General features: G+C 39.9%; 6 protein-coding genes across 9 annotated transcripts; 3 read left to right on the top strand and 3 right to left on the bottom strand.

Moving 5' to 3' along the window:
* Window positions 1–136: 136 nt before the first annotated feature.
* On the top strand, window positions 137–4,194 carry LOC106348941 (serine-rich adhesin for platelets). The gene is made up of 2 exons (XM_013788785.3): window positions 137–394; window positions 961–4,194. The coding sequence occupies exon 2, from the start codon at window positions 1,041–1,043 to the stop codon at window positions 3,945–3,947; it is 2,907 nt and encodes a 968-aa protein (XP_013644239.2). The 5' UTR covers window positions 137–394; window positions 961–1,040; the 3' UTR covers window positions 3,948–4,194.
* A 574-nt stretch (window positions 4,195–4,768) lies between these two features.
* LOC106348943 (endoplasmin homolog) lies at window positions 4,769–8,572 on the top strand. The gene is made up of 12 exons (XM_013788787.3): window positions 4,769–4,965; window positions 5,054–5,171; window positions 5,250–5,403; window positions 5,503–5,583; window positions 5,652–5,763; window positions 5,836–5,962; window positions 6,043–6,181; window positions 6,272–6,386; window positions 6,465–7,040; window positions 7,118–7,259; window positions 7,336–7,891; window positions 8,133–8,572. Exons 1-12 carry the CDS (start codon window positions 4,899–4,901, stop codon window positions 8,415–8,417), a joined length of 2,472 nt encoding a protein of 823 aa, XP_013644241.2. The 5' UTR covers window positions 4,769–4,898; the 3' UTR covers window positions 8,418–8,572.
* An 83-nt stretch (window positions 8,573–8,655) lies between these two features.
* Window positions 8,656–10,994, top strand: LOC106348945 (thaumatin-like protein 1). Of its 2 annotated transcripts, XM_013788789.3 has the most exons (3): window positions 8,656–9,089; window positions 9,183–9,876; window positions 10,151–10,994. In XM_013788789.3, exons 1-3 carry the CDS (start codon window positions 9,017–9,019, stop codon window positions 10,326–10,328), a joined length of 945 nt encoding a protein of 314 aa, XP_013644243.3. In that variant the 5' UTR covers window positions 8,656–9,016; the 3' UTR covers window positions 10,329–10,994. The 2 variants fall into 2 exon arrangements, with proteins under 2 accessions (XP_013644243.3, XP_048619054.1); XM_048763097.1 differs by having other exon boundaries at window positions 8,656–9,876.
* A 225-nt stretch (window positions 10,995–11,219) lies between these two features.
* LOC106348944 (1-acylglycerol-3-phosphate O-acyltransferase) lies at window positions 11,220–13,444 on the bottom strand. The gene is made up of 8 exons (XM_013788788.3): window positions 13,158–13,444; window positions 12,791–13,027; window positions 12,658–12,704; window positions 12,478–12,596; window positions 12,240–12,400; window positions 12,023–12,132; window positions 11,710–11,933; window positions 11,220–11,608 (listed from the first exon to the last, which is right to left on the bottom strand). Exons 1-8 carry the CDS (start codon window positions 13,325–13,327, stop codon window positions 11,474–11,476), a joined length of 1,203 nt encoding a protein of 400 aa, XP_013644242.2. The 5' UTR covers window positions 13,328–13,444; the 3' UTR covers window positions 11,220–11,473.
* A 408-nt stretch (window positions 13,445–13,852) lies between these two features.
* On the bottom strand, window positions 13,853–15,990 carry LOC106348946 (growth-regulating factor 8-like). 3 transcript variants are annotated; one of them, XM_048763094.1, is made up of 4 exons: window positions 15,277–15,990; window positions 15,060–15,194; window positions 14,631–14,994; window positions 13,853–14,553 (listed from the first exon to the last, which is right to left on the bottom strand). In XM_048763094.1, exons 1-4 carry the CDS (start codon window positions 15,554–15,556, stop codon window positions 14,103–14,105), a joined length of 1,230 nt encoding a protein of 409 aa, XP_048619051.1. In that variant the 5' UTR covers window positions 15,557–15,990; the 3' UTR covers window positions 13,853–14,102. The 3 variants fall into 3 exon arrangements, with proteins under 3 accessions (XP_048619051.1, XP_048619052.1, XP_048619053.1); XM_048763095.1 differs by having other exon boundaries at window positions 14,631–14,988; XM_048763096.1 differs by having other exon boundaries at window positions 14,631–14,982.
* A 2,160-nt stretch (window positions 15,991–18,150) lies between these two features.
* On the bottom strand, window positions 18,151–19,008 carry BNAC07G38740D. Its single transcript, XM_013788790.3, has 2 exons — window positions 18,623–19,008; window positions 18,151–18,522 (listed from the first exon to the last, which is right to left on the bottom strand). Exons 1-2 carry the CDS (start codon window positions 18,915–18,917, stop codon window positions 18,344–18,346), a joined length of 474 nt encoding a protein of 157 aa, XP_013644244.1. The 5' UTR covers window positions 18,918–19,008; the 3' UTR covers window positions 18,151–18,343.
* Between the last annotated feature and the right edge of the window lie 233 nt (window positions 19,009–19,241).

The raw sequence follows: 19,241 nt of genomic DNA, 5'->3' as shown, positions 1-19,241 counted from the left end.
GCGAGTCCCCACCAGCTCTCCCCACACACGGTTCGCACGTGCAGTTTAATCGAACGCGGAAAATAAAAAAGAAAAGAGAGAGAGAGAGAGAGAGAGAGGAATATACACATACACTACTTTATCTACCAATCGCTGCATATGATTAAAATTAAATATTTATTATTAACGAAAAAGAAATAAACGAATTTTCTGTCTCTCACGAGAGAACTTTTCCCCGAAGAGGACGAAGAAGAAGACGAGGTTTTCTCCAGAGAGACGCCACCGTCGTTAACGGAGCTAGAGGCGGTGAAATATCGTAACGGAGTGTATACACGTGCATACAAAGAGGGGAGATGCTAGTGCGCATCGGTTTTAGCTCGCTTGACCTAGGGTTTCGTCTTCTTGCGTATCGGTGGTGAGACGGGTTTACTTCTCTATTATTTGATTCTTTCTTAGAACGATGTGAAATTCGCCTAGGGTTTATTGTCACCCGTCTTCAATTTTATTTATTTTTGTTTTGATTTCCCTGAATTGATCATTTGAGCCCTAATCTCATATTGTCTGTCCACATGTGTTGAATTTTGATTGTTTTTTTTTTTTTCCCGATCGAAATTAGGTTTGGGATTGATGTAATTTTATGAGATTGGGTGTTTTTCCAATTTGGAATTTGGCTCTATAAGCCAAAGGCCACAAGGAGGTTTCTCGTAGTTTTCATGTAAATTGTAGTCAGATGTTTTCATTTTATGTTTTGTCCTCTTGCCAAATGCTTTTTATGTTATTTTTTCGACATTGGAGTGATCTATGAATTGGACCTTTCTAGTGGCTATCTTTGTCAGTTAAAATGCACACATGAATGTTGTAGTGAAGCATGATAAACTCAGTTTGGATAAAATTTAGAGTTTCCACAACAGTTTGGTGTTTGTCTTCTGTACTTGCCACAGTAACGATAACGCCAAAATGTTTCTCTTTTGTTTTCCTCAGGACCTTGTCAAATGGGAGATAGATCCTTTTTGCCTCCTAAGGGTGTTCAACGTTGTTGGGGTTTTGGTACGTGAAGCAGTATGGCGCTCGAGGATTTCTTTACCCTGACGGAGTTAAGAGATGGACTCACTGTCACTTCTCGTGTCCAAGAGCTCGTGTCTGTCATGCAGAGTAACAAAGACTCTGTTTTGAAGGATGCTGGCGATGCTTCTAGACAATGGACAGCTGTTGCAAGCACGATCGCGGTCACGAAGAACAGAGAGTGTCTTGATGTTTTTGTAAATTTAGATGGAGTTCGTTACTTTGGTAGCTGGTTGGCAGAAGCGCAGACGCTGGGTAACGAATCGGTTGATAAGTCTGTAGACGAGTCGATTCTTGCTTTGTTAGAAGCTGTTGAAAACATAGGTGTAGATGGTTCGAGGTTAGTTTCTTCTGGGATATGGGTTGCTGTCAAGAAACTTGTTGACCATGGTAGTTCTCGTGTTCAGGATCAGGCGAGAAAGCTCTTTGATAGTTGGAAGGATAAAGTAGTTAATGACCATTCTGAACGTGACATTGAAAGCTGTAGCAAAGCTCATGACGATGAGATGAGAGTTGTAGCAGTAAGCATGGAGATCAGTGGGCTAAAATCAGGTGTTACTCTTTGCTCAACGCAAAGTAGTAAAGAAAAACAGTGTCCTGAAATAACAGATGAAGCCTTACCGTCAGGAACCTCAGGAGAAAACAACTCAGATCAGGATAAGGGTTTGGAACTGCAGAATGACAAGGTTGGGTCAGCCTCGAACGTGAATTCTCACCGCTCTAATATGATGACTGAGACTTTGAATGAATCATCCACCGATGTTATTATGAAAGATGTTCAAGACAATCTTTCACCGAAGGGAAAAGGCTCCATGAGAGAGACTATTGTGCCTACTGTCTCTAGTAGCCTTCTTAGCTCAGAACGTGGTAGTGTTGAGGGCGCATCAAATGCTCCGCTGGGTGCTGAGATATCCAAGGAGAAGCATTTGGGAATCTATGGAGATTTTCCTGAAAAAATGGGTGGAGCTGTAGCAGTGTCATCTAGTTCAGCAGGACATGTAGCTGCGTCTTCTGATTCTGTTATTGCCAGTATGGAGTTGGAGAAAAATGAAGTGAGAAGGAATGCGTCTGAGACAATATATGGGTCTGACGATGCGAGTCTTGCCCATAGTAGCAAACATGTGCCTTCATTGGCTCATGTGAGGGACAATCAGGATTCCGACAATTCATCAAGATTATCAGGTGGTCATGGTAGAAATGATAAACTTGAGAGTGACAGTATGACGACTGCTCATGCTGAGAATGAAGACAAGAAAGATGGTAAGGACCATTTAGACATAAAGAAAAAAGTAAAACGGAAAAAAAACCGCAGGTCTTCTAGATCAATGACCATATCCCAGCGCCTTGGAGCAATCGACAAAACAACGGCTGATATTGACCTTGGTATTTTGGATGCCTTGGAGGTCGCTACCAAAGTCGCACAGGAAGTGGCAAGAGAAGTGGACTCTGGGGAAGCTTCTCAAAGTTCTTCTGACGAAGAACTATCTGATGAAAGCGGGCAGTCTGGTTCGCAAGACTCCCACGATGATGAGCTACACACGGGTTCTCCATCTAAGGGACTATCAATGGGTGAAAGCCATTCCATTGAAGAACCGCATGTTGGAGATGAAGATGTAATGGATGAGAAGAATGACAAACTTGAGAATGGGATGATGAACACTGATGATGTTAAAGAGAAGCACCTGGCAGTAGCTGCTAAATCCGAAGTAGGGAGAGAGAATAGTCCATGTGGCTTTGACCTCAATGAAGATATTTGTCCTGATGAAACAGATGTCGTTATGTCTATTTCAGAATCTGGTATGCCTGCAGCGTCACCATTGCAGTTAGAAAGATCTCTTAGCGCGAAAGGATCGGGTGCTCCTAGAGGGGATTCAAGAGATAAGCAGGCGTTATGTATCGATCTGAATGTAGCTGAGGTAGGAGATGATCAAGTTGAAGATCAAACTCCCTGGAAACAGTTTCCTTTCTCCTCATCAAACTCTAGGGATGGAGAATCGTCACACGAACCTAATCTCCGGGGATCAAGCAGGTTCAACCTGGATTTGAATTGTGCAAACGAGGACGATGACATGCCTCCACCTTCTGAGGTGAAGATGGAAACGAGATTGTTTCTTAGTCGCAATAGTCAGCAAAGTGCCTCTCCTGTCTCCTCATTGTCAGTTGCTCAGCAATCAGGGAAGGAAGTAAACTTTGACTTGAATGACAGGCCACAGTTTTTCATTGAGTCACGTGATCAGGGTCCCTACTATGGGCAGCACCCATGGAGCACAGTCCCCTATGGAGGTGAAAAATTGGATGAACCGGTTATGTCCCTATTGGGTACAAAAGTGGACTTTGACAGAAAAGACTCTGTATCCCAGATGCCTTCGTTCTTGTCCAATGGCAAGTCCCTCGAGCCAGCAGTAGGATTATTCATGGGAAGAACGGGAAGCTCTTTGGGTTTAGCCCCTGGTGTGTCCTTTTCTCCAGCCCCTACTTATGGGTACAACGGATTCACTGGTCCTCCTCCTGGTATGTCAATGTCACCATCGCCCATGTATGTTCCTGGAACAGCTATCCCATACATGGTGGACGCAAGGGGCACGCCAGTGATGATGCCTCAGATGATGGGATCGGCTCCATATGCGCAGCCACCATTCCCTCAACAGCACATGTTCATGAGCTTAGCGGGTGGATCTCCTAGTCTGAATGGATCAGTGCGGCCACAGTTTGATCAGAGCTCTGGGTTTGGGGTTGAGATGGGAAACAGAGAGTCGCTAAGTTTGAGGCAGTTTCTATCACCGGGGAATATGGGAGAGCATTCACGAGCAAGCGTAGAGCCTTCATCGAGTTTGTCTATTGGCATTGGTGGAAAGCGGAAAGAGCCGGAGACACCACGTTGGGAGTTCCCTCCTCCATGGAGGTGAGTGGAGTTTGGGTTCTTCAATAGGTTGATTGGTCAGAGAATGACATAAGTGTTGGGAGGTAACTTATAATTTGTCTTGATGAACTTTCGCTTTCTTCTTTTTCTTACCCCATCAGTTTTCCCCGTTTATTCAGGTTTTTATTTGATAACATATATATAGGAGGATTTTAGTACAAACATTGGTATATGTCAAAACATTTTGTTAACCTTGTTGGGTATTTTCTCCATAAAATAAAATTTATAATAAAGTTTTGCGTTTCAAAAGTTAAGAAAAAAGTGTTGCTTTGTGTTACTTTAGTCATGGTACTTATCATTCGGTGAGCTCTGAACAACTGTTTCATACAACTCTCAAAATCAACCAAGGAGCGATGGTTCCTAGTTCCTAGACACAGAGTTTCAGCTGTGGTGAATAACAAACAGTTCATGTCCGTTTTGTTTCTCACGCACCTTCATGTCACTGATCAAAACAATACTTAAAAGAGAATATCCAGCAGTTCAAATTGTATGCCCAATTTCGAAGCAGCTAAACATAACAGTGGCCAAGTAGAAGAACCATCCAGAAACTCATTTTTTTGTTTTGGAATTCCGACGTCAGTAAAGAAGGTATTATCCAATCATTCACTACCACGTGTCATACAAAACAAAGATAGCCCGTCCGATCATCGAACAAGGACGTTGACGTGTACTATTCAAGTCGTCCATCCACCAATCCACGTCAAGGACAAACCTTGCTCCAATACAAAACCACCACGTGGCTTCCTCAGCAAAACTGAACCGTTAGATCTGCCACGTTGGCAAATCAAGACGAAACTGAGGAACCGAAGTGTACGCAACTACACAGTTCACTAGATCATGTCCTATTTTAAGGATCTCTCTCTTCGAGCTGAGTGAATTCATAAACCTCGTAGCTAGCAAATCTACTGAGAGAAGTCCGAGTCTACTCGATCTAACAATGAGGAAGAGGACGTTAGTGTCCGTGTTGTTCCTTTTCTCACTTCTCTTCCTTCTTCCAGATCAAGGTTACTACCATCTTTCACACTTAAACTCTTCGTTGTATATCACTTCACTTGATTTGATTACTAAAGTGTCCCCTTGTATGCATCACAGGAAGAAAGCTACACGCGAGTGCGGAAGATAGCACCGACGAAGTTACAGATCCACCGAAGGTAGAGGAGAAACTCGGCGGTCACGGCGGTTTATCCACTGATTCAGATGTTGTTCACAGGTTTCGTGTCACACGCTTACAATCATTTTGTATAAAACCTCCCAAGCCTGATTTTCAAACTCGTTTTATTTGAAACAGAGAGTCTGAATCGATATCGAAGAAGTCACTACGAAGCAACGCGGAGAAGTTTGAGTTCCAAGCTGAGGTTTCTCGGCTCATGGACATTATCATCAACTCTCTATACAGTAACAAGGACATTTTCCTTAGAGAGTTGATCTCCAACGCTTCTGATGTAAAAAGCCTTAAGTGTTTATTATTATTATTATTACCATTTGGTTTGTTGCTTGTTGAACATTGGGAGCTAAAAATGTTTTTGTAAATTTTTTTTCAGGCGTTGGATAAGATTAGGTTCCTTGCACTCACTGATAAAGATGTTTTGGGTGAAGGTGACACTGCTAAGCTTGAGATCCAGGTTTGCTACATCTTTCTCACTAGGTTCAGGGTAAATTTTCAGTTGTGTAATAACGTACTTATCTGCAGATTAAGCTAGACAAAGCAAAGAAGATTCTTTGTATCCGGGACCGTGGAATTGGAATGACTAAGGAAGACCTGATCAAGAACCTTGGTACCATTGCAAAATCTGGAACCTCAGGTACGTTTTTCTTATGTGGTTGATTCGTATGATAGGTTTGGATCAAGTATTGAAGATATTTTCTTTCAACAGCTTTTGTTGAGAAAATGCAATCAAGCGGGGATCTAAACCTTATTGGACAATTTGGAGTTGGATTCTACTCTGCCTATCTTGTTGCTGACTACATTGAAGTCATTAGCAAGCACAATGATGACATCCAGTAAGTTGATTCCGGAGAGTGTGTTTTGTTGTTAAATCATATGGAAAGCTTTTCTGATTATTTCTTTTCAATTTATTCAGACATGTATGGGAGTCAAAGGCTGATGGTAAATTTGCGGTTTCGGAGGATACATGGAATGAGCCACTTGGACGTGGAACTGAGATTAGATTACATCTTAGAGATGAAGCTGGCGAGTACCTTGAGGAGAGTAAACTTAAGGTCAGTCATATACTGATAACTTTGGAAGTAAAGTCTTCTTGATTATTATCTCTTTGTGGTTCTTATGATCATCTTTTTCAACTTCTACAGGATTTGGTGAAGAGATATTCAGAGTTCATTAACTTCCCTATCCACCTATGGGCTAGCAAAGAGGTTGAAACTGAGGTCCCAGTTGAGGAAGATGAATCAACTGAAGAGGAAACTGGTGAGTTATTATTCCTGTTGTAGTATGTCTTTATTCCTACAAGTCAGGCGTCCCCTATTAATGGTACCTTTGCTTCAGAAACTCCCTCTACCGAGGTAGAGAAGGAAGAAGATGCTGAGGATGAAGACAGCGAGAAGAAGCAGAAAACTAAGAAGGTGAAAGAAACAGTTTATGAATGGGAGCTTCTGAATGATGTTAAGGCCATATGGCTCAGAAGTCCAAAGGAGGTGACTGAGGAAGAGTACACTAAATTCTATCACTCTCTCTCAAAGGATTTCTCTGAGGAGAAGCCAATGGCTTGGAGTCACTTCAATGCTGAAGGTGATGTTGAATTCAAGGCTGTGTTGTATGTTCCTCCTAAAGCTCCACATGATCTGTACGAGAGCTACTACAACAGCAACAAGGCCAACTTGAAGCTCTATGTCAGGAGAGTCTTCATCTCTGACGAGTTTGATGAGCTTCTGCCTAAATATTTGAGTTTCTTGAAAGGTCTTGTTGACTCGGACACATTGCCTCTAAATGTATCAAGAGAAATGCTTCAACAACACAGCAGCTTAAAGACAATAAAGAAGAAGCTTATCCGTAAGGCCCTTGATATGATCCGCAAGCTCGCTGAAGAGGACCCTGATGAGGTCCATGATGATGACAAGAAAGGTATTCCATTGGTATTCATCAAACACTTCTCCTGTAATTTATTCTAAACTTTTTATTCAATTCTTGGCACTACACAGATGTGGAGAAGTCTGGTGAGAATGACGAGAAGAAAGGTCAATACACCAAGTTCTGGAACGAGTTTGGCAAGTCTATTAAACTTGGCATCATTGAGGATGCTTCTAACAGGAACCGCTTAGCAAAGCTTCTTCGTTTTGAGACGTATGTGCTTTTCTTTATTCACATCTATCTGCTTATCTTATTACCTAAAGGTTATATAATTTTCTATTATTTACAGAACAAAGTCCGATGGAAAACTGACTTCACTGGATCAGTACATCAAGAGAATGAAAAAGGGGCAGAAGGACGTGTTCTACATCACAGGAAGCAGCAAGGAACAGCTGGAGAAATCTCCATTCCTGGAGAGACTCATCAAAAAGGGGTATGAGGTCATCTTCTTCACAGACCCCGTTGATGAGTACTTGATGCAATACCTGATGGACTACGAGGACAAGAAGTTTCAGAACGTGTCGAAAGAAGGGTTGAAGGTTGGGAAAGACTCTAAAGTCAAGGAGCTGAAGGAAGCGTTCAAGGAGCTGACAAAGTGGTGGAAGGAGAGTCTGGCTAGTGAGAATGTTGACGATGTTAAAATCAGTAACAGGTTGGCTGACACTCCTTGTGTGGTTGTGACGTCCAAGTTTGGATGGAGTGCAAACATGGAGAGGATCATGCAGTCACAGACTCTCTCTGATGCTAACAAGCAAGCTTACATGAGAGGAAAGAGGGTGTTGGAGATTAATCCACGGCACCCTATCATCAAAGAGCTCAAGGAAAGAGTTGCTAGCGACCCTGAGGTAAACAAAACATTAGACCCATCAGTTACTTTCAGTGTTCTAAAAATCGGTTTAGGTGGTAACAAAATGATTTTTCTAAAACGTTTTTCTTTAAATTGGTCTAAGGGTCCTCATAACCAATAATCTCTTATAAAACGGTTAATTATCTGCCTAGCCATTTTTTGAACACTGGTTATTTTTTTTTTATCTTTTGTCTACTTTGAGAGATTGAGATGAAACCAACACACACATTTTCTTTCAGGATGAGAGTGTGAAAGAGACTGCTCAGCTCATGTACCAGACGGCTTTGATAGAGAGTGGATTTGTACTAAACGATCCAAAAGACTTTGCAGGGCGTATTTACAACTCAGTCAAGAGCAGTCTTAAAATCAGTCCTGATGCAGTAGCGGAAGAGGAAGTGGAAGCAGAGGAAACAGAGACCAGTGAGGACGCTACTGAGGCAAAATCAGACGACTTGCCTGGTGGTGGTCTGAACATTGAAGCTGAACAGGTTGAGGATGAGGCACCAACCAAGGATGAACTGTAGATTTCACTTGTGATGTTTTTCTTATCTCTGTGTTTCTCTACTCTTTAGTTAAAAGCAGATTATTACTTTTTTACTATATGGTTTTTGATGGATTACGTAAAAGCAACTTGGCATGTATTTTGGTTTGAAGCTTTTAATATATTCTTTTTAAACAATGATATGAACTACTAACGGTTAAGACACGACACTCTTTGTTGGTTATCTATCCGAAGTTATCCTTGTAGCTTTCTGTATAAGCCACCTATAATGCATATCTACTTGGGGTTATTTTCCCATAAAACTAAGCGTTGAAAAGTTTTGGTTTCTGAAAAAATGAAAACATATATTCTGTAAAGCTGTAGATTTTATTTGCAAAGAAAAAGACTTTAAATAAATTCGTGATAAAATAGATTTTCCAACAACTTTTTTCTTCCTATATCACTTTAAAGCGTAAAGTAGAATGGTCTACTTTTTTATAGTAAGATCACATGGACCTTGACCCTTGAGAGAAGGTATATATAGAGGTGTTGTGTCATCGCAAATACTCTTTAAAGTCTGTCTCTTCAGTTTTTTTTTTCTTATACTTTTCTTTCAAAAGAAGGAAAAAATAAATAAAAGTGATGATCATAACAGTTCTTCATTCTCTTGTCTCGTTTTATTTCATCATCATCCCTACCCTCATCTTCTTCCATGGTAATATTCCAATCCATCATAATATTTTACTACAATTTATATCAATATTCACTATCATAATTACAAAGTATTGCATGCATTTGCCTTGTGTAGGAAGTAACGGTGCTACAATAACTATCGTAAACCGATGCAGCTTCACTGTCTGGCCGGGTATTTTACCCAACTCAGGAAGTGGGGACATAGGAACCACCGGTTTCGAGCTAGCCTCTGGTGGTTCACGTTCGTTCCAAGCTCCAGCAAGCTGGTCTGGTCGGTTTTGGGGAAGAACCGGTTGTAGTTTCGACTCTCAAACAGGCCAAGGCACTTGCTTAACCGGTGACTGCGGTTCTAACCAAGTCGAGTGTAACGGCTCAGGAGCCAAACCGCCCGCTACACTAGCCGAGTTCACTATCGGGTCAGGTCCAGAAGACCCGACCCGAAAACAAGACTTCTACGACGTGAGCCTTGTGGACGGATACAACGTCCCTATGGTAGTTGAAGCGAGTGGAGGGTCAGAAGGTAACTGCTTGACCACAGGATGCGTAACGGATCTAAACCAGAGATGTCCAGCAGAGCTCCGGTTCGGATCCGGGTCAGCATGCAAAAGCGCGTGCGAGGCGTTTGGTAGTCCAGAGTATTGTTGTAGTGGCGCGTACGCTTCACCAACCGAGTGTAAACCTTCCATGTACTCGGAGATATTCAAAACAGCATGTCCTAGATCGTATAGCTACGCGTTTGACGATGCTACGAGTACGTTCACATGCACTTCTGCAGATTATACCATCACTCTTTGCCCTTACTTGCCTAGGTAGGTTAACTTCTTATTTTTAATTTATTTTCATTTGTTCCCATTTAATTTTTAGTATGTTCACACGACGAGCTTAGCTAGCAGAGCCTTGTGATTGGTTTGTGCCATTACTGAAAAAGAGGTTGATTCTTTTGTATTTTTACACGTAATAAAGGAGTATATAATAGTCATTCCATCAAAGAAAAGGAAAACAAAAAAAGGTTATTAGAACATACAACAGGCCTACCATTATTCAAATAGTATACTGATTGGATGTTTACTTGAATGTGTACAGCCAAAAATCTGCAGCTAATGGGTGGAGAGAGGGCGGTGGATCTGCAGGAAGCTCACAGTCTCCATTATCGACGTGGTTATCGGATGTATTCAGTTCTGGCTCATCAAATCTTCAATCTTCCATATATTTAATCATATTTTCTTGTATTTTTCTTCTTCTTTTTCTTTGGCGAATTTGATTTATGTTTGTGTTTCTTATTTTCCGGGTGTAAATTCTGCATCCTGTTACATTTATATGTTTCATGATTATACAAACTAATAACATATAACCACATTGTTAATTTATATTCTTGAAGGCACAGGCCCTACAAGATAATGATAACCATGTGCAATGGAAACTAACCCTAAAAGTAATTGAAAGGGTTCTCAAGATGTGAGATATCCAACTATTATTCATAGTTTGTTATTCTTGATGAGAACCCATTTTAGAAATTTGTAATGAGAATGCTCTAACTTCCATCATGGATTCGAAGACAAATCGGTTATTACAGTTTCAGTTACAACGTAACAAATATGAGACGTGAGTGTTTTAGTCAGAAAGTTTGCGGATGGCATTTTGCTATTGTTATGCAAGTATAGAGTTTGTTGTAGCCGTGTTGCTATTTCAGTGAGAAAGTGGTTGCAATATCGAGAAATACCGTCACAACTCATTTATAAAAAAATACAACCAAGTGGAAGAACTTATCTGAGAGATTAGGATTACACATGGTTATCATTATCTTTCAACTAAGTGGTACTACTCTTTTTGGTTTGGTGATCCTATTAGGATTACATTGATGATGGAGAGATGACGGGAAATACAAAACGTGGGATGTAAAAAGAAATGTAAAAATAAATAAAAAGAACAAAAGGAGGGAAAATATAATAACAGAAAATAAAAGCAGAAAAGAAGATCACATGATAACTGATAAGCTAAAGAGGCCTGGAATGCTTAACCAAATTAAGCAAAAGTTCAACCAATTGATGCCCAAAAAGCAAGCTGAACCAATTTTTTGGTCATTCGGGTTTGGTTTAAGGGTTTATAGTAATCAACACATACGCTACTCGTATCAACAAACAATGAGATCAAATAGATATGAAAGTTCTGTTTCATAAGTATTAACTGTAAAAAATTAGATGAAACAAATAAGTATTTAAAGAATACAATAGGATACTTTAATAATGAGATGACATTTGGAACTTCAGAGACTTCAAACACAACCAAAATGGAAAAGAATTTGAAAATTTTAAAAGATTCCTTCTTTTTTTTATTTTTTTTATGTTCTCTTATATTCTTGTGTACATATATAATGTAGTTGAAATGTAAAAGAACAACATAGCACGACTAAACCAATCGCAAACCATCTGGGAGTTGTTCTTGATGAGAGGAGTCTTGGTCTTGAGATAAATGCTTACGGCAAGCATAAAGCACTGCCGAATGAAAACCAGATGGGTTGTCTATGAACACAAAATGGCCACCCTACAAACATTTTTCATCAAACCAAATCTCACATAAGCATCTTCTTCTTCTCTCTACTTTCCTCTTAAATGTGTGAGGAATCTATTTAGAGACTGACTAACCTGTGGAACACGAATGATTTCGCAAGGGACCTTCATGTGTTTCCTCGCTTCCACTGCGCCTTGATAGTTCATCCAATCATTCATCCCATAGATAAAAGTAGTTGGCACTTTCCAATCTGATGCGCTTTGTAAGAGGGGCTTCCGAGCAAATGCTCCAAATGAGAAGATGTATTTCAAGCACAGCTCTCCACTAGCCTTTGCAGCCAAAGTATGATACACATAATCTAAAAATTAAAACCATCACTATCAGCTAAGTAGTCACCATTCTCCATAGCTTCCTTCTATGGAAACTTAAAGAGAAAGAATCGCTCACCGGTAAGCAATCTGGATTCCTCATCTGTTAGCTCAGTTCCCTCCGAATGTGCACCAAATCTTGCACTTGTATACCGGTTCACAAGACCTGGACCCCAAGGACCTAATCCTCTGCACCAGAATCATATATTTAGAAATAATATTATAAGAGGAACATGAAAAAATTATAAGAGCCATACTTTTTTTTTTTTTTTTTTGAACACATATAAGAGCCATACCTAACCAGCTTCTGAGGAGTGAAGTTAGACTCCCACAAATGATTCAGAACAGCACCTTTCCATGTTGCTCTGAACTTAGTGAGCCATTCTGATTTGGGATCTGATTCTGCAGTAAACCCAGCAGACCCCACCAGAACCAAGTGTTGAACATGCTCAGGATGCTGAAAAGTTAGAAGTCAAAATTATAAGTCACCTTTTACACATTGAGTTACTATACCACAGATGGAGAAATTTTCACCTTGAGAGCGTACTTAGCAGCAACATAACCACCAAAAGAGTGTCCTAATAGAATAAAGTTGCTGAGATTCTTGGATTTACGCCATTCCTCAAATGAGTCTATAAACCATGCCTCTGTCTCTGCATAGAACAACACAGGCATTGAGAAAAGTTCCATGAAACTATAGCCACGTGTCATTACCTTCTGTGCTTTTACACGTAAAATCAGGTCTACTTGATCCACCCCACCTAGAACAAAAAAAAAAAGGGAAAAAAATTACCTTATTAGTCACAATGAATCCTTTTGGAACCAATGGCAAAGTTGGGTTGCTTACCCAAGTTGATCAATAGCGATGACCCTGAACCGACTCGCAAGGGCATCAAAGTTACGAAAGAAGAAGCCTTGAGAAGCACCGTATCCATGAACCATGACAAGAGTGGGAGATCCCTCCTTGGCGTCAAAGGAGACAGTGTTGATGTACCTAGACTCATTGCTGGAAGACCTAAACCACCTGACTTTGGAGCCTGGTGGTCCTGAACCAATGTTGACTTGCTCCTGTACATACCGCGTCCTGAAGATTTGTTCACCACCCATCAAAATAGAAACTTTTAGAATTTAAAAAAAAAAACACGAAGGCGTGTTCTTTTATATAATAGGAAACAGAGTAATTAAAACAGAGTAATCATAGAATCAAATTGTACTTGAGGATGGAGAGAAGACGCTTCTCGGCGGCGATGGTGTTATCGGTGGAGGTCGGTATCCACCGGAGTGAATTGGGCCTCAAGATTTTCCATTTCGACTTCGCCGCGTTCGTAGCAGCCGCCGTAGCGGCAGATGAATCGCCCGCTGACTTTGAGATTTCCTCCGCCATTGTTGACCGGAATCCACAAATCAAGGAATCTCGGATTTTTTTTTTTTTAATTTACAATTGAATTCTGAATTTGTCACGAAGACGAAGACTAGAGGTTTTGCTGCGATGTCGCGACGCAAAGGATATTTATATATGCTCTCTGTCTGATGACCGCAACACGTCATTGATGACGTCATGTCTCTTGCAAAGCAAGACAAGAAGCTTCCCCTGTTGTCTTAATTAGACTAGAAGATTGGGATTGTAACGACAAAATTAACCTAAGCTTAGCTTATTTTATAAATAGCTTTGTTACTAATGCCAAGTAATAATTCAGATAAAGATCAAATAGTTGCATGTTTAATTCGTATTTTAAGTTTAGTAACTGTAACTATTTATTTTATTGTGACCTAAACCGGTTTACTTTAACCGGAACTAATGTTTCGATCCCATAATACATAATTATGGTTTAATTGATTCAGTGTGCTTTAATCATTTGAAATCAAATGTTACAAAACTCAGTCTCGTGTTTCTCCACCTAAGAACAAGAGGTTGAACCGATTTTCCTGTGGTTTAAGCAAACCGGTGTATGTTACACATCAAATGATCAAAGCACACTGAAAGCTTCTGCAAAATCCAACAGCAAAAAAAAAGGAACAAGATCTAAAAGGTGTTCTCAGTTTTTTCAAACAAATCACTGAGAACGATACTTAAAATCTGAAACATAGTTTTGATTTCTAATCACTAAAACAGATTTCTAGACTCGTAAAAACCACACCAACTCGAGTCGTTTTGTGTTTTAGCTTGAGCTTCTGCTGCAGCTACTAGTAGTAGTAGTACTAGTACTTGGATTGTTGGGGACACCAAGGCAAAGTGCTTCAGCCAATGGTCCACCTGGTGTTGTTGAACATAGCCACGACGGTCCTTCATGGCTAATCCACTGGTGCTGGCTTCTTCCCTCACCTTCCTCCATGCCTCCAGCCATTGATAGTGTCAGAGAGCTTCCCATTGCTTCATCTTGCTCCCCTTCTACCAAAAACCGCCTCGTCTCTTGGCGGTTTGGACTCAATAGACCCTCCAATGCTCCAAATCTCTGGTCTACTAAAGGCTCATTCTGTATGTAGTTCAGATCATATTCAAATCCACGTTTGAGCTCTCTGCTTGATCCAACCTTCAGCTGAGCAGATTCATGAATCTCCGGGTTTAACGTTGCTATGGAGTCGCCTTCTTTCATAAGCCACCTCAATCCACTTCACATACCAACCAACAAGTTTCAATCTCTTAATTATTTTCAATGCTTTGAGAAGAGTGTAAAGTAAACACGCACCTATTAGGGTGATGATCATAAGAAGAGGAAGCTGGCGGGAGAGTAGAAACGGCAGAGAACTGGCTTAAGGGAGGTCCGTAGAACTGAGGATAAGGTGTAGCAAACTGGCTAGCGACGTTCTTAGTGGTGCGAGTTTCACTGTGGTGAGAATGAGGTGATGTTTCCACATGCTTTCTTGAACGAGGACGGCTCTTGTGAGCGTGTCTCTCACAGTATTTTTGATCAGGGACAGCGTTTCTAGAGCATCTCCATTTCTTCCCGTCTGTTCTCTTGCACCTCCATGGCTCCATATCAGCCGTGTTGTTGCTTGCGTTTGAAGCAATCCCCAGCTTCAGTGAACCTCCTCTCGCCACTGTCACTGTCACCCACATCAGACTCTCTCAAACACTACAACAAGAGATATAAAAGTGAAAGGTAAGGAGATTATACCATCTTGATTGTTGGTGTGTGATGGGTTCATGGAGAAGGGTGTGAGAAGCTCAGAAGGAACAGGAAGAGAAGCCATCATGCACTTGAATATATTCCTCTGTCTCTCAAGCTCATGCCATTGAGCTTCACTGAAAGCTGCACATCCACAGAATTTCACATCAAGACAAAAACATCTTCAATCTAGTTGAGAAAGTGATAAAAGGAGAGAACTTTAAACCTGAGGAGGTCAAGGTGAAGAAAGGGTCTGCAACTGAAACAGCAGCAGAAGCATTAGAACCCTCGAGAGAGAACATTTCACCAAGAGAAGAAGTGTTTGAAGCAGAGAAGATTGGATCGGCAGCACCATTGGAACAGTAACAGAAGGAAGCAGAGGAAGGCGATGAATATGAATGGTAATGATGAGACGGTAACATAACGTCTTTATGAGAGTGTTCTACAACTCCAAAACCGAACCCACCAACAAAATCTTCCTTATTACGTTCCGCTCTTGTTCTCATTAAGCTAAGAACACTAAACCCCACTCAAAAAGTCTCAACTTTTTTAGCAGAAACACCACTTCTAAAAACCTTAATAGAAAAAGCACAACAGAACACAAACAATAGAGAACAAGAAACCCCTTTTTTTTTGTTATGATTTGTCTCTGTAATGGAAACCAAAAAGCTTCACCCTTCAGACAGAACCTGAATCCTAGGGAGACATACCCACAAGAACACAAAAGCTCCCTCTTTTTATATTTTTTCTCTCTCTCTCTATCCCACTGATCAGTGCCACTTAAAAAGATGAGGCTGGGGAGAAAAGGTTTAGGTTAAAAAACGAGTGAGAGAGGAGCGGTGCCGTTTTTTGAGAGCCTCATGAGCCATAAAGCTTTTATCTTTTTTGCTTGCTTAGTCTCTAACATTCGACCTTTGTTCCAGAGTACAGACAAAACTCTACATTAACTCTCTCTCTCTTCCACCTGACACAGGCAATAAACACCCACGTTGTCGTTTCCTACGCTAAACACCGTTAACTCTTTTCGCTCTCACACCGCCTCTTCAAAAAGTCTTTTACTTCGACCTTAGGTAACGTCTTCTCAAACCTTCAGATCGTACTCATGGGAATAACAACAAGCTCCGTTAAAGTAACGGTGCCTGGAGATGTGTGTTTGGGTAAATGGGACCCGCGTCTAACGTTTCCGTGAGAGCTTCTCACAGGGGACCAGAGAGGGGATGTGATGCTCTAACTAATTTACCCCTCTCGGCTCACTAATTTAGATTTTACTATTATCCACCCCTACTTCTTTTCTTCTTTCTCTTTTCGACCCCACTACTTTTTTTTTGTCCCAGTCAATTCTCTTGTTCTTTCTGATTTGGCTAAATTTCCTCTTTTGTATAGATGGTTAAAGTTGAATTATTAGGGGATAAATGGAAAATCCATTAATTATTGGGTATAAAGCTAATTGTAGTGTTATTTTCTTTGTCGTATAGGACCATTCAATCCACAAATGTTCAAGAAAAGTACGGTCATTAAGGTCATTGTTCGTCGTTAGTAATATATATAATTGGTGGTTACTCTTGAATGCACATGTTCTCTTGAATGCCTTTTTTAACTATACGGAAATCACCTAGTTCAAAAAAATAAAATGGGAATCACTCCAATTGTATAAACTCATGAAGGTTAATGTTAGAATTTGGTTACGTACCATAAACATGTTCCAAACTATATTGCCGCGAGACTACTAAAATTTTATCACAGATTAGTTTAGTAATATGTGGAAGCAAGTATTGTAGAAATGAGGATAGAAATGTAAATAAAATAAAGAAATTATCCGTTTTAAGAGGCGGTCTGACCTGTTTTCGAGAAGATCTTGGCATCAAGTAGAGTAGGAGACAATATCCTACTTGTGTTCCAGCATCTAGATACCGAGAGAAGACTACCAATGTGAAATAAGCTTATCCGTTAACCATGATAGGACTAATGATAGCAACGTGGAACTTAAACAAGTCTAAAGTCAAGTAGCAAAAAGATAAAATATAGGGAACCACTAAAACTATATAGGAATGTCTCAAGAACCATTAGGACAAATAGAAATCGGACTGGTTTTGGTGTTTGTGAGAGAACAGACCAGAAGTCGAATATGTGGGAGTGGGACAGTGACACAGTATTCGTAGATTCATTTTTTTCAATGAAAGTGATTCAGTTTATTTACAAAAATATTTTCCGTATATACAAAAAATAATGTGTGAATGATATTTGTTGTTGTTGTTGAACATGAGTTTACAATAGATTAGTGGTGAGGTGTTGGTGTGTAGGGACATATATCCTTAATAGGTTGCTGAGGGCGTGATTAACCCCGGTCTCTTAGCTGACGTTCTTAACTCATGATTTGACTTTTTTTTTACATTTTTCGGCTAAGAGACGGTTCTTATATCTTTTATTTAAGAGACAGTTCTTAGCTTTTCTTAGTTAAAATCTAAGAAAAGTTAAGAACCGTCTTTAACTGAGGAAATATAAGAACTGTCTCTTACCCGAAGCTAAAAAAAGACCGGGGCTAAAGATTGTCTAACCTCCAAAGATTTATTACGCACTCTTATGTTTTTATTTTATTTTAAATCAATATATTTATATTGTCTAAATGGCATATTTGCATTTGCATGTGAGTAAGGCGATGACGCATTGGAAGTGGGTCAGATTTACCAATATTAATGAATGTCTTGGACCCATCTCACCATCTATGATTCTGCAACTTCGAGTTTCAAAGCTCTACATGCATATCTATATAGTCTAAAGGTTGATGCAATAATTTGAAGGCTTGCATTCGTTCTATCCGTAAGGCTCTCACCATTGATAACGGACGCTAAGTTCTTCACTTTTCACCAAGATAAAAGAAAAAGCTATCAAAAAATTCTTTAGAATAGTTTAAAATTCTGTAAAACGAATCATTAGTACACGTGTTGACAGGATTAAACCTTAGGACAAGGCATCATTTTCGTTAAATAATCTTCTCTTTGTGTGAATATGTCTTACCGCTATAGTACATATGGTTTGCGTATTACTAACATTGCGTCGACCGTCCACTATGTGAGGCTCTTTCCAAAATAATCCACTCACAGAAATTGAAATTATTTTCATTATCGATTTCAATTACAAGTTATAACCATTGCATCACATACGAATTTTACTTCATTAATTCATAATTGTCAACATAATTTTTTTAGTAATGGCATAGAAAAGCAACCTGATAAGAGCGAAAACAGAAACAAAACAAAAGCAACCGGAAATATAATAATCATAATTCAATGTTTTTATTTTTTGGGATTCTCCAAGTAAAAGTTGCGTTTCTCTTCCTCGTCCATGAATGCAGTCACATGAAAAGACTTGCCGAGTCCCATAGGAGTCTTGAAGTAGATCTTCTTGCTCTTTGGCTCCTCCATACTCATCTCCACAATCGGTACCCACATAAACATCTGCTTACTCTTCACCCCTATATTTAACAATTAACATACACACACAAATACATACATAGTTATATAAACCTATGAATCCATGTATATATATAATTACTTGGAAGTAACTAATGGTACCTGTCATCTTCTTCATACAACCCTTGTCGACATATGCGGTGACCTCTAGAGCGTACGAAACGCGAGTGTTGGTGGCTTCGAAAAAATGTTCGTAAGGAGTGTTTTGCTTCATCCACACGAAACCCGTGGCTCTAACTCTTCCACACTCCACGAGATTCTTCAAAGGCATCACACCTTTTGGAAATCCTAGCTCCTCTAGAAGCTCCACCGAGTTCTTGTAACACTCCTCCGCTCCGTACACGATCTCAGCTCCGGCTCTCTCCCCTCCAACCACCACGACTTCCTCGCTCGCCATTTGATCACAAGATGAGAGAATTCAGCAAGAAAAAACTGTATGTCTTCTTCAAATATGAAGAGCAAATTAATATAGGCTTTTGGAAAATGTGACAATTTAAATGAAATAAAAAGAATAAGGAAAGACATTAGAAGATGTGACAGGTAGTTGAACAGTGGGTGGTTGTATCGGTATGAGTCATTATTTGTTTGCCTAATTCTCTCTCTTGTTACTTTCGTGTGGTTTCTGTTTGGTTACCTAATTTCCCATATATATTTTTTTGTAGAAGGCAATAAATATTTGATATTTATTTCTTTAGAAAAGTCAAAAATACTAATATATATT

Source organism: Brassica napus, chromosome C7 (assembly GCF_020379485.1).
Source record: "Brassica napus cultivar Da-Ae chromosome C7, Da-Ae, whole genome shotgun sequence".
NCBI classification, from domain to species: Eukaryota; Viridiplantae; Streptophyta; class Magnoliopsida; order Brassicales; family Brassicaceae; genus Brassica; species Brassica napus.
This window is presented reverse-complemented; position numbering and strand designations above follow the sequence as displayed.

Coding starts and splice junctions, on each gene's coding strand:
- LOC106348941 (XM_013788785.3), top strand. CDS start 1,041: ATGGCGCTCGAGGATTTCTTTACCCTGACGGAGTTAAGAGATGGACTC.
- LOC106348943 (XM_013788787.3), top strand. CDS start 4,899: ATGAGGAAGAGGACGTTAGTGTCCGTGTTGTTCCTTTTCTCACTTCTC. Junction 4,966..5,053: donor CTTCCTTCTTCCAGATCAAG/GTTACTACCATC, acceptor TATGCATCACAG/GAAGAAAGCTACACGCGAGT. Junction 6,387..6,464: donor ATCAACTGAAGAGGAAACTG/GTGAGTTATTAT, acceptor CCTTTGCTTCAG/AAACTCCCTCTACCGAGGTA.
- LOC106348945 (XM_048763097.1), top strand. CDS start 9,017: ATGATCATAACAGTTCTTCATTCTCTTGTCTCGTTTTATTTCATCATC. Junction 9,877..10,150: donor CTTTGCCCTTACTTGCCTAG/GTAGGTTAACTT, acceptor GAATGTGTACAG/CCAAAAATCTGCAGCTAATG.
- LOC106348944 (XM_013788788.3), bottom strand. CDS start 13,327: ATGGCGGAGGAAATCTCAAAGTCAGCGGGCGATTCATCTGCCGCTACG. Junction 13,028..13,157: donor CGTCTTCTCTCCATCCTCAA/GTACAATTTGAT, acceptor ACAAATCTTCAG/GACGCGGTATGTACAGGAGC. Junction 11,934..12,022: donor GGAATCCAGATTGCTTACCG/GTGAGCGATTCT, acceptor TTTAATTTTTAG/ATTATGTGTATCATACTTTG.
- LOC106348946 (XM_048763094.1), bottom strand. CDS start 15,556: ATGAGAACAAGAGCGGAACGTAATAAGGAAGATTTTGTTGGTGGGTTC. Junction 14,995..15,059: donor ACACACCAACAATCAAGATG/GTATAATCTCCT, acceptor GTCTGATGTGGG/TGACAGTGACAGTGGCGAGA. Junction 14,554..14,630: donor TATGATCATCACCCTAATAG/GTGCGTGTTTAC, acceptor TGGTATGTGAAG/TGGATTGAGGTGGCTTATGA.
- BNAC07G38740D (XM_013788790.3), bottom strand. CDS start 18,917: ATGGCGAGCGAGGAAGTCGTGGTGGTTGGAGGGGAGAGAGCCGGAGCT. Junction 18,523..18,622: donor TTGTATGAAGAAGATGACAG/GTACCATTAGTT, acceptor TGTTAAATATAG/GGGTGAAGAGTAAGCAGATG.